This window comes from Bos taurus, chromosome 20 (genome assembly GCF_002263795.3).
Source record: "Bos taurus isolate L1 Dominette 01449 registration number 42190680 breed Hereford chromosome 20, ARS-UCD2.0, whole genome shotgun sequence".
Classification (NCBI taxonomy): domain Eukaryota; kingdom Metazoa; phylum Chordata; class Mammalia; order Artiodactyla; family Bovidae; genus Bos; species Bos taurus.
Window position 1 is genome coordinate 2,005,627 of NC_037347.1, and position 10,578 is coordinate 2,016,204.

At 54.5% G+C, this 10,578-nt stretch overlaps 1 protein-coding gene across 1 annotated transcript; it reads left to right on the forward strand.

Annotated features, from left to right (window-relative positions):
• The first annotated feature begins 6,672 nt into the window (after window positions 1-6,672).
• Window positions 6,673-10,100, forward strand: FOXI1 (forkhead box I1). The gene is made up of 2 exons (NM_001192243.1): window positions 6,673-7,261; window positions 8,868-10,100. The coding sequence occupies exons 1-2, from the start codon at window positions 6,685-6,687 to the stop codon at window positions 9,428-9,430; spliced, it is 1,140 nt and encodes a 379-aa protein (NP_001179172.1). The 5' UTR covers window positions 6,673-6,684; the 3' UTR covers window positions 9,431-10,100.
• The last annotated feature ends 478 nt before the right edge of the window (window positions 10,101-10,578 follow it).

Sequence of the window (10,578 nt, forward strand, 5' to 3'; positions counted from 1 at the left end):
TAGTGGCTTAAAACAACACAAACTTGTCTACTACTGTTCTTGAGGTCAGAAATCCTAAACCAGTCTTGGGGTCAAAATCAAAATAAGAGTTAGGCTTCCCTGGTGACTCAGATGGCAAGGAATCTGCCTGCAAGGCAGGAGACCCAGGTTCCATCCCTGGGTTTGGAAGATCCCCTGGAGAAGGGCATGGCTACCCACCCCAATATTCTTGCCTGGAGAATCCCATGGACAGAGGAGCCTGGTGGGCTGCAGTCCATGTGGTCACAGAGTCAGGGATGACTAAGTGACTAACACACACACACAAGATGATAGTTCCTTATGGAGGTTCCCCTGGCTGTTTCTTTGCCTCTTCCAGCTTCTAAAGGTGGCAAGGCATTCTTTCTGCATTCCCCGGCTTGTGGCCAGATGGTTCCAGTCTCTGATTCCACTGGTACATCTCCTCCTCTGTGATTAAATCTCCCCCTGTCTCCCTCTTAGAAGAACACTTCTGATTACAATGGGCCCACCTGGATCATCCAGGACAGTCAGTCTCTCTGGTCGTCACTTAACCCCGTCTGTAAATTTCCTTTTATCTTGGAAGAATTCACAGATTCTAGGGATTTGGAAATCATTATTGGGGAGGGGTCATTGTTCAGCCTGTCACACACATGATGAGAAAAATCACTCCCTTTTCAGTTCTCTTCAACGCTTTTGCCTTCTCCAAGGAAAAAGTCCCTGGCTGGTATGTTTCATCACCTCTCTAAGACCTGCTGATCTCACATCCTAGCAAAGAGTGAGCAAGCTCAGGCTGGTACTGCCTCAGTTTCCTCATCTATAAAATGGGGATAATTATAGTACACCCCCAAAAAAACAAAATTGTGGTGAGGACTGAATGAGAAAACAAGTTAAGGATTAGGGCTGTGCCCAGCATGATGTGAGCTCTAAAAAAAATGCCAATTCTCCCTATTTTATTTATGGCAAGTGATACTGATTTCTGATAAACCATTCCCATAAATCATATGGAACTTCTCTTTAAATTTATTTAGCGGGAAAAAAAAAGAAATGTGAGAGCTGATTTAAAAATTATAAGTAATTGAACTGCAGACACTGCATAGAGATGGGAAAATCAGGAGGTTGTAAGCCTCCACATTGTGCGACTCCGACAGTGTCCTGCACACACACCCAGAGCTACTGCTGTGGAGACAGTTGGTTAATGTCTTCTAATAAGTGAAAGAATGAACTAGTATTGCCAAGCATCCCTTGAGAGGCATTTCCTATATTATCTCATTCAGTTCTTGCAACAGCCCTTTGAGGGAGCTAACCCTGGTTATGCTCATTTTTCGTACAAACAGAGACTCAAAAATTAAACCACAACAAGGCACTCAGAATATATAACTGGAGGAGGCAAATCTGAATCCAGATCAGTCCAACTGCCCCCTCACCCTTACCCCGGGCTGCCTTCTAAGGCATTTTGCCCCATTGCCACCCCAGTTCTCACTATTTCTTTCACAGTAGATTTAAAGTGTTTTTTTCCAGAGTCGGGGGCATGATTCCTCCACGAAGCTGTTGCTGGTCCTGTGAACCCTTTTCTTTATTTAAAGGGCTCAGAAACCCTGGGCCACTGACCCGACAGGTCACCCAGTCTCTGCACTCGGCTCCCTGCTTTTAAATAGATGGCCACCAGAGGGCGGTGTTGGCTCATGTTTCTCCAGCCTCACGCTCACCAGAACCAGAGCTGCAGAGAGGGGACCAGCATGGGGCCAGACTCCCACTTGGAGTCAGAAGCTCCTACTGGGGGCAGAGAAGCCAGCAATGGGAAACCCCAAAGTGCACTGAGACACAGCGCTGGTGAACTGCCGCGGGACGGGACAGGAGGCCCAGAGAAAGCAGCTCATTGCCCCGGCAGAAAACCGATCTCCTCTCCCCATTTATAGATGAGGAAACTGTAGCACAGAGTTTAGGCTGGAAGCCCACTCCCCATCCTGACCAATCCTCACCCTGTCAGGCTTCCAGAAACCCTGGAACTCAGGAACTGTTGTGTTTTATGTGCAGAAAGGAGCAAGAGCCCTAGCAGCCAAACCTGTGAAGGAGGAATCCAGAGGAGGTAGGGAAGTCCACGGGCTGAGGGCCATGTAGTCCCAGCTGCTGGGCCACGGGCCTCTCCCCTCACCCTCAGGCTCCCGAGCCCCTGACAAACGCTCACATTCATTGAGCATGTGCTATGTGCCCGGCATGCAGTCCTCGGAACAACACTCGGGGGGAGTTGCCTTTCCCCCTTTACAGACGAGGACACTGAGGTCCAGAACAATCGGCTGCTCTCTGAGATATTACCGTGCCTAAGGAGTGGCGTCAGGATTGAGACCCAGAAGTCTGGCTCTGGAGCCTAAGCTTCCTGCTCCCTGCCTGGCCCTGTGCTCCAGGTTCAGACCCCCCTGCCTCCTGGGCCTCCGGTTATTCACCCTGCTTGGCCTGATTCCTCACGTTCCTCCGCCCCCGGAAGGTCAAGGCCAGAGGTGGTGTCCCCGGTGGGTGGGGCCTGTGCACGTCTGCACTTCCTGCCGGCTCTGGGCCCGTGTGGGCTCCCGGCCCCCAGAGCACGTGGCTGACGGCTGGGTGAATGCTCCAGAAGGGACGAGGCCTTCCCCCTCCCACGGCCCTGCCCTCAGTGTCCAGGTTTGCCCAAGGGGAGAGCCGGTAGGAAAACCCTGACTGGAGAGGGCAGACCCTGCTCAGCCTCGCTGTCAGAGCTGTCCTCTGCTACCAGGGGCGCGCATCTCCATCCTCCATCCAGGAGCGCAGTGCCGCCGCGTCCTGGGCAGATAAATGCGCGCACGCACACACACACGCACACACACACATATCACATCGTTTTTCATGCAAAATCCATCTGAGGCAGGTTCTATGTGCAGCTCCGTTTAATAGATAAGCAAACTGAGGCCTTGGGAGATCAAGAAACGTAGTCAAGATTACCCAGTTAACAAACAGCAAGTCGGGGATTTGAACCTGGCCCCACCCAACTTCAGAGTCCATGTTTTTCATGTCCTATTGCCTTGTCCCAGGTATCTCAATCTGGGGTTCAGAATACATGGCCTCCCTCTGGATATGTAACATGCAAATATGTCACAACATGCAAACTGCAGCTCTGCATCCCTGGATGGTTCAGGCCCTGCCTGTCCAACCTTGTACTATTTTCCCTGAAGCAGGGCAGCCATATCTTCTCAGGCTTGGATTTCCACCTCTGGGAAAACTCGAAAAGCCTAAAATAATTTCATCTTCCAAAAGACCATTGTTTATAGAGATGCTTGGCTCTTTTCCCAGAAGCCCTGGTACGGGTTGATGGGGGCTTCCCAGATATAGCCCCCAAACCCCCCGGGGTCCTACAGGCAGCTCCTGGTACCACCTGAGGGCTGAGGCAGTGCTTGTGGAGTCCAGCGTGAGGGCTCTGGGGCTGGGCTGAGTGCCCTAGACCTGAGTGCCCCCGTGGGGAGGTACGGGAGGGCGTGAGAGGCTGGGCTCCTTGGCCGCTGGACGCCTGGGCGGGCGCCTCTGTGTGGGCAAGGCCTTGTGACATGCCCGTCTTTCTCTGATCTCCTGGGAAAGGAACTGGGGCACAGGTGCGAGGGGAGGCTCAGGTGAGTATTCCTCAAAAACACCTCTAAGGAAGGAGACGCAGCAACAGGCAAAGGGTGGACTAAGGGGTTGGGAGACAGGGTCCAAACCCAGCTCAACTGTGACCTTGTCACGTGCCTCGGGGTCCCTCTGACCATCAGCTGCCGACGGCGGGATCTGGCTGTAGAGCTGGTATCTCCACCAAGTATCCCACCCTTCATTGCTTCATCGTAAATCCCCACTGGCCACACTCACTGCTGAGAAAACAACTCGAAAGGTAGCAAACTCGGTGATGAACTGTACGTATCAAGCGTATATTGACTTTTTATATAATAAGTAAAATTTGAGAGCATCTCTTTCCACCATGTGAAACGACTTACATTGATCACGTCATAGAATCCTCACAGCAGCCACATAAACTTGTGGCATTACTCCCACTTTTACCTGAAAAAACAGGCCGAGGAAAGTTAAATCACGTGTCAAGGCTGCACAGCTATTCAGTGGCGAGGCTGGATTTGAACCCAGATCCTTCTGGGCTCAGCACCGGTGCCTGCAGTCTCTCTTCTCTAGTGCCTATGCTGGCCTTTTATATTTAACCTCCAAAGCAAATCACCCGTGTGCTTGCCTTTCTCTAATCATGTAAATTAGGGACTATAGAAAGCAACAACAAAATAATATCTAATTCCCTATCTTGAAATAATAACGACAGATTGATTTTATGTTTACACAGTTCATGTACATGTATAATATGTATTTTTGCAAAAAATCAGGCTATTTTGTAGCCTGTTTTCCCCATTATTAGAATGTAGTATTTTCCCATATCATTAAATACAATCTATTTTTCATAGCTGCATATTATTTCATCATTCAGAAAATACTGTTTTTTAAAAAAACCAATCCCCTATGGTTGGACATTCAGGTTAGTTATAGTTTGTTATACCTATAAATAATGCTGTGGGGGTAGTTCTTGCTCTGCTTGATTCTGCAGGATGAATGATCAGGAGTGACATCGCCAGGCTCATTGTCGGGCTTTGGGTCTGTGTTAGCGGACTCCAATGTGACTGTCCTTTAAAAACTCAGGGCCCTGCCCTCAGCAAGCCTGGTAGAGAAACTCTAAACAAAATTGTGGCCTCCTTGTCTTTGCTCTTCAGAAAGAAAGGACAAAGGCGCTGCTCCCAAGCCTCACCTGGGCAATCAGGCCCTTTCTGACCCACACCTCACTCACTGTCCAAGGCGGGACAAGCGGTTCCTCAGGCCCTGAAGGAGCTCTCCCACTCAGGCACCCAAATCATCCTTTGGGCAGCAAGATGCCGATAATGAGATTCATTCCATGTCACTTAGGTCTTCCGAGTGAACCCGACGTGGAGGAGAGTAGAGACACAGGCAGGGAGGATCCTCCAGCTGGGACAGAAAGCAGCCTTCTATGGACTTCCCTGGGGATCCAGGAGTTAAGAAGACGAGGCTTCTTAAGGTGAGGGACTCGGGTTCTGTCCCTGACCCAGGGAGATTCCGCGTGCTGCAGGCCTCTGAGCCACTGAGCTCCGCAACCAGAGCAGCCCCTCTCCACAGCTGGAGAGAGCCCAGGGCAACAGCGAAGACCCGCACGCCAGAAAAGAAAGAAAGTAAGCAAAGAAGCTTTCTCTTTGGCCTTGGAGACATGTGGGGTCTGCAGGAAGAGAGAGGAAGTTGAAAGAGTCTTGAGAAGGAAGTAGAGGCAGGAGGGCCGGAGGGAGGTGGTGACCAGAGAGATTGACGTGAGATTTTCTCCCATTTCTGACCCCAGAGAGAAGTCTCCAGGTGCTGCTAGAACCTGCTCAGGGGCAGCTCGTTGTGCTCTGAGAAGGGGAACCCACTCACTCCCCAAGCTGAGGGCCTGCCCCGGGATGAAGGGGCAGCTGAGACAAGTCGCCTTCGAGCACCGGATAGAGAATGAGGCCCAGGGAGGTGGACGGACTGACCACGAGGCACAGAGGAACCAGTGTGGATGGGGCCCCTGCTTCTGGAGCCCGAGGCGGAGCAGGCTGGGGAAGAATGACCCAAAGAAGGTTCTCCTCCTGGCCTCAGCCCCTGGGTCCTGGGGGACTCTGCAAGCTGAAACACGAAAGGACTTGGATCAGATAAGGAACCAGAGCCTGCTTTGTCCCTGCAGCCAGCAAGAAACCAGGAGAATACAAGGTCTCTCTCACTTTTCTCCTGCAGTCCCATTCATAGCCTCTTCCTTTTGCTGCTATTTTTATGAGCCTTGCTGACTGCTCTGGGAGAATCCCCAGGTCTTTCTCTATGTGTGTGTGTGTGTGTGTGTGTGTGTGTGTGTGTAAGGAGGTCACCCATAATTGACTGCCCTTTTTGAACCTGGCCAGAGGCTCTTCTGTTTCTCCAGCGCCAGCTTCTCTCCTGGAAACTCCAGAAAACGTGTCTTCACTTCAAAAGACCTCAGACTGTGGCTTCTGATGAAGTGTCTCCTCCAGTCTGGGTGAGGGGTCAGGATGCGAAGAAGAGGGAGACAGAGGGGAAGGGGAAGAGACACAGAGACGATGTGAGACAGACAGACAGACACGGACAGCAAAAGGAAGCAGGGGAGAAGCAGAGATGGTGAGGACTTAAGCGGGAGGAGACGGAGGTAGAAAGACCTGGAAACAAGCTCAGAGAGACAGGGACTGCCAGGGAGGGAATCGCAGACAGCTCCGTGCCAGAGAGAAGGGAAGGAACAAGAGTGAGTTGCGGAGAGGACAGCAGGACAGCCCAAGAAAGCAGGAGGGCAGACAGTTCAGGAGAGGAAGGGGAAAGGGCAGCAGAGAGGCAGGAGGAACAGGGGCAGGTGATGAGGAGATAAACAGAGGGGAGACAGCAGCAGAAGGAAGGAAAGAGGGAGGGGCGCCCGTGTCCTGGCTGCTAGGAGCCGGGAAGCCGGCCGAGCGTGTCCTGCGGGCCCGCCGTGGCCGTGGCCGCGGGGAAGGGCCCTCGGGCGACCCGGGGGAGGAGGGAGGGGCGGGCCGGCGGCGACGCCCCGGGGTGGGGCCGGCCGGTATAAGCGCAGCCTGCCCGCACCTGGCAGGGCCAGCTCCCAGCAGGTGGAGGCGGCCAGCCCGGCCCAGCATGAGCTCCTTCGACCTCCCGGCGCCCTCCCCGCCCCGCTGCAGCCCCCAGTTTCCCAGCCTTGGCCAGGAGCCCCCCGAGATGAACCTTTACTACGAGAACTTCTTCCACCCCCAGGGCGCACCCAGCCCGCAGCGGCCCCCCTCCTTCGAGGGTGGCGGGGAGTATGGGGCCGCCCCCAACCCCTACCTCTGGCTCAACGGGCCGGCCGTGACTCCGCCACCCTACCTGCCAGGCGGCAGCCCCTTCCTGCCCCAGGCCTACGGCGGCGTGCAGAGGCAGCTGCTGCCCACCGGCATGCCCACGCTGGGGGCCGGCGACCTGGGCTGGCTGCCGCTCCCCTCGCAGGAGGAGCTGATGAAGCTGGTGCGGCCGCCCTACTCCTACTCGGCGCTCATTGCCATGGCCATCCACGGGGCGCCCGACAAGCGCCTCACCCTCAGCCAGATCTACCAGTACGTGGCCGACAACTTCCCCTTCTACAACAAGAGCAAGGCTGGCTGGCAGAACTCCATCCGCCACAACCTGTCTCTCAACGACTGCTTCAAGAAGGTGCCCCGCGACGAGGACGACCCAGGTAAGGGGGCCGTGGGGGCAGGGTCATCCCCCAGGAAGGCTCAGTCCTCCCGGCACCCCATTCTAGGAAGCCCTGAGGGGTCCTGCCCCACCCGAGGCCCGGGGTGGAGGGGCGGTGGGCAGAAGGAGTCCGCTGTAAAGGTGCACCCTGCAGGCAGATGTGCCGCTGACCTCTGCGTGACCTCTGAGCCTCGGTGTTCCCATCTGAAAATCAGGACCAGGGTAATAGTCGCTCTGCCAGGCTTGTGGGCAGTGGGCTCATGAGGTGATGCACTCGAGGGGTTTGGTGCTGACAAGAGCTCCATGGACTGCGGTGTCTGTGACCATTGATTCAGACCCCAGCATCCAGCGTGCAGAGACTCTTGTGGGGGTGGGCGTGGTGACTGCTGGAACTACACAAAGCCACGTGCACTCCAGGCCCGCTGGGGAGGGACCAGACATCCATGGGACAGCCACTCGGGGCCACCTTACGCCGTCAAGCCCTGCAGGGTGGCTCTTACTATCCTCACTTTATAAGCTGAGGAAAGTAACAGCCAGAGGTGAAGCACCCTGCCCAGGGTGACACAGGAGGATGTGACTGTGAGGGAGCAAGCGTCTGAATGGAGGTCCCTCTCACACCAGGGTGTGAGCTGTTCCTGTATAACGAGCAGTTTCTAGAACTTAGAGACAGGTGTGTGCTTAGTCACTCAGTCGTGCCAGACTTTTTTCGACCCCGGGGACTGTAGCCCACCAGGCTTCTCTGTCCATGGCATTTTCCTGCCAAGAGCTGGAGTGGGTTGATCTTCCTTTTCCAGGGGATCTTCCCAACCCAGGAATCAAACGCAGGTCTCTGGCATCACAGATGGATTCTTCACTGTCTGAGCCACCAGGGAAGCCCATAGAGATGCACAGAGGGTAATATATTGAATGCTCGTGTATCCATTTCCCAGAATTAAAGTGCCCTCCTGTCACACCATGGGAAGCCAGCATACCTCTCAGAAGAATCCCACTCCCACCCACTCTGAGGGTCGTGAGGGCAGGACTGTTGGTCCTACAGAGGAACGCGAGCGTTCTCCCTTCAGCTGAAGATGTGGAAGGCAGGGTCCAGATTGTCCCTCCCGGGCACAAATCCCTTTCACACGTCTAGCGTTAGCCCTCTCTCACAGCCAGCCTGAGGAAGAAGGGGCAGGCCCAGGGGGCCCACTTCTCAGACTAGGAAACCCAGGCCCGCCCCAGGTCCCCAGTCTGAAGCTGGGACTCAAGTCCACCGTCGGAGTTCATGCTCAGGACCTTCAGAAAGCCCTCTGTTTCTCCCTGAGTTCTCTTTCCCATCAGCAATGGAAGAAGCCCCTCCCTTGCCTTGGCCCCAGTACTCGAACCTCTTGAAGAGCCCACACGGTAAACTCCTTCGTGGCTCAGGCCTCACTCTGCACTCCAAGCGTGCTGAGGAGTGAGGTGGGTGCTTGAGTAACGATCCGTGTGGTGTGATGCATGCTGAGTCTGTGGCATTTCTCTTCTCTGCCTTTCTGCATCTGTTACCTTCGGTTTTAGCTTATGACAAACAAGGAGGAACAGAAGCAAAGTATTGGCTCCATCTCTGTACTTACCCTCTCCCACTCTTGTGCCAGGCAAAGGGAATTACTGGACCCTGGACCCCAACTGTGAGAAGATGTTTGACAATGGAAATTTCCGCAGGAAGAGGAAGAGAAAATCAGATGTCTCCTCCAGCACGGGCTCCATGGCCTCAGAGAAAACGGAGGCTGGTCTCCTGGCAGGCAGCCCCAAGACCGCAGAGGCCCAGGACATCTTGGACGGCGCTGCACCGGGCCCCACCGGCTCCCCGGAGAAGCAGCCAACGCCGCCCCCACCAGGCACCCCATGCCTCAGCAGCTTCCTCTCGACCATGTCAGCCTATGTGAGCGGGCCGAGCCCTGTGAGCCGCCCCGCGGCCACCACGCCGGGACTGAGCCTGGAGCCCGCTGACAAGGGGGGGCAGAACTCGCTGAGCTTCAGCTCCTATACCCCCCTCACCAACATCAGCGGCCCTGTGGGCGGGGGCGAGTGGGCTAGCCCCATGCCCAGCAATGCTCTGGGCTACGGGGGCTCTGTCCTCAACCAGTTCAGCTCCCCCTTCTATGGGAGCGTCAGCACGAACAGCGTCCTCTACCCCAGGGAGGGCACTGAGGTCTAGAAACCGAGCAGCTCCTGAGCCAGGCCCGACGGACATGCCGGGATCCTCCATGCCGCTGCTCCAGACCTCTGAATCGCCCAGGCACACACAGGAGGCTCAGAGGAGTCCATCGTTTTTCTGGAACGTTGTATAAACCTTGTGTGTATCACATATCCACCCATACAGCCCAACCAACTTTGCAGTGGAAATGTTGGTGCCTGCATGACAGTAACCACCCTGGCCATTTATTGAGCACTGCTGTGCTAGGTGCTGTATGAGGTTCTTTGAAGGTATGATTTCACTTTCTATTTCCAGCCACCTTGTGAGGGTCATATGAATCTACCCATTTAACAGACGAGAAAACTGAGGCTCGAGGAAGTTAAGTCCCTTTCCCAGAGTCATGCAAACTAGGAAGTGGTGGAGCAGGGAGTCAAGTGCAGGTTCTGGTGACTCCCCTCAAAGTTTGGGCCAACAGAGGCAGGAATGGAAGGATTGGTTGAGCAGACAAGGAAAGTCAGCGTGATGAGTTGATGATGGCAAACACATCAAAATCTCTCCACTGCCTTCCAGCCAGCCATCACATTTAGTACCAGCCCTGGGTACATCTCGTCTTGGTCCAGGCCTTTACTCTGTGGCCCACAACTTACCTGCCAACACTCCTTTTGCTACTACTCAAGAGGGGAGCCCAGATCCCTGGCCCTGCTGGACAGTGTGCCTAACCTCCCCGCACAGAGGGAGATTGCCTCCCCAGCCCCATAGACCCGGAGCCGGGCAGGGAAGGGAGGAGTGTGCACCTCAAACTCCCACCCCTGCTCCACCCACTGGCAAAATCTTGTAAAGCCCAACTTCCTGTGTGCACGTCATGGACCAGTGAGCTGGAGGTGGCTGAGTCTTCCAAGAAAAACAAGGGCGAATCAGTGAATCCTTTTTCATAGACCAGGAGGGGCTTCAGACCGCCACAGAGGGGTCCACGCGGGCAGCTCGTGGGATCTTTCTCCTGTTTTTATACGTGCTTTACATACCAGTGATGCCGCATCACAGCACACCCCGGGAAGTGATTTTGTTTTCTTATGTTCTTTTTAATTAAAAAAAAAAAAAAAACTACATGTGTCCCTTCCTTGTGAGCTTTCCCATCTATTGAGTTGACTCAATATGGAGCCAAGTGCAGC

Bases quoted from the DNA above. Each gene is read 5' to 3' on its own strand.
- FOXI1 (NM_001192243.1), top strand. From the start codon at position 6,685: ATGAGCTCCTTCGACCTCCCGGCGCCCTCCCCGCCCCGCTGCAGCCCC. The intron at 7,262-8,867 runs GTAAGGGGGCCG...CTCTTGTGCCAG, and splicing joins CCGCGACGAGGACGACCCAG to GCAAAGGGAATTACTGGACC.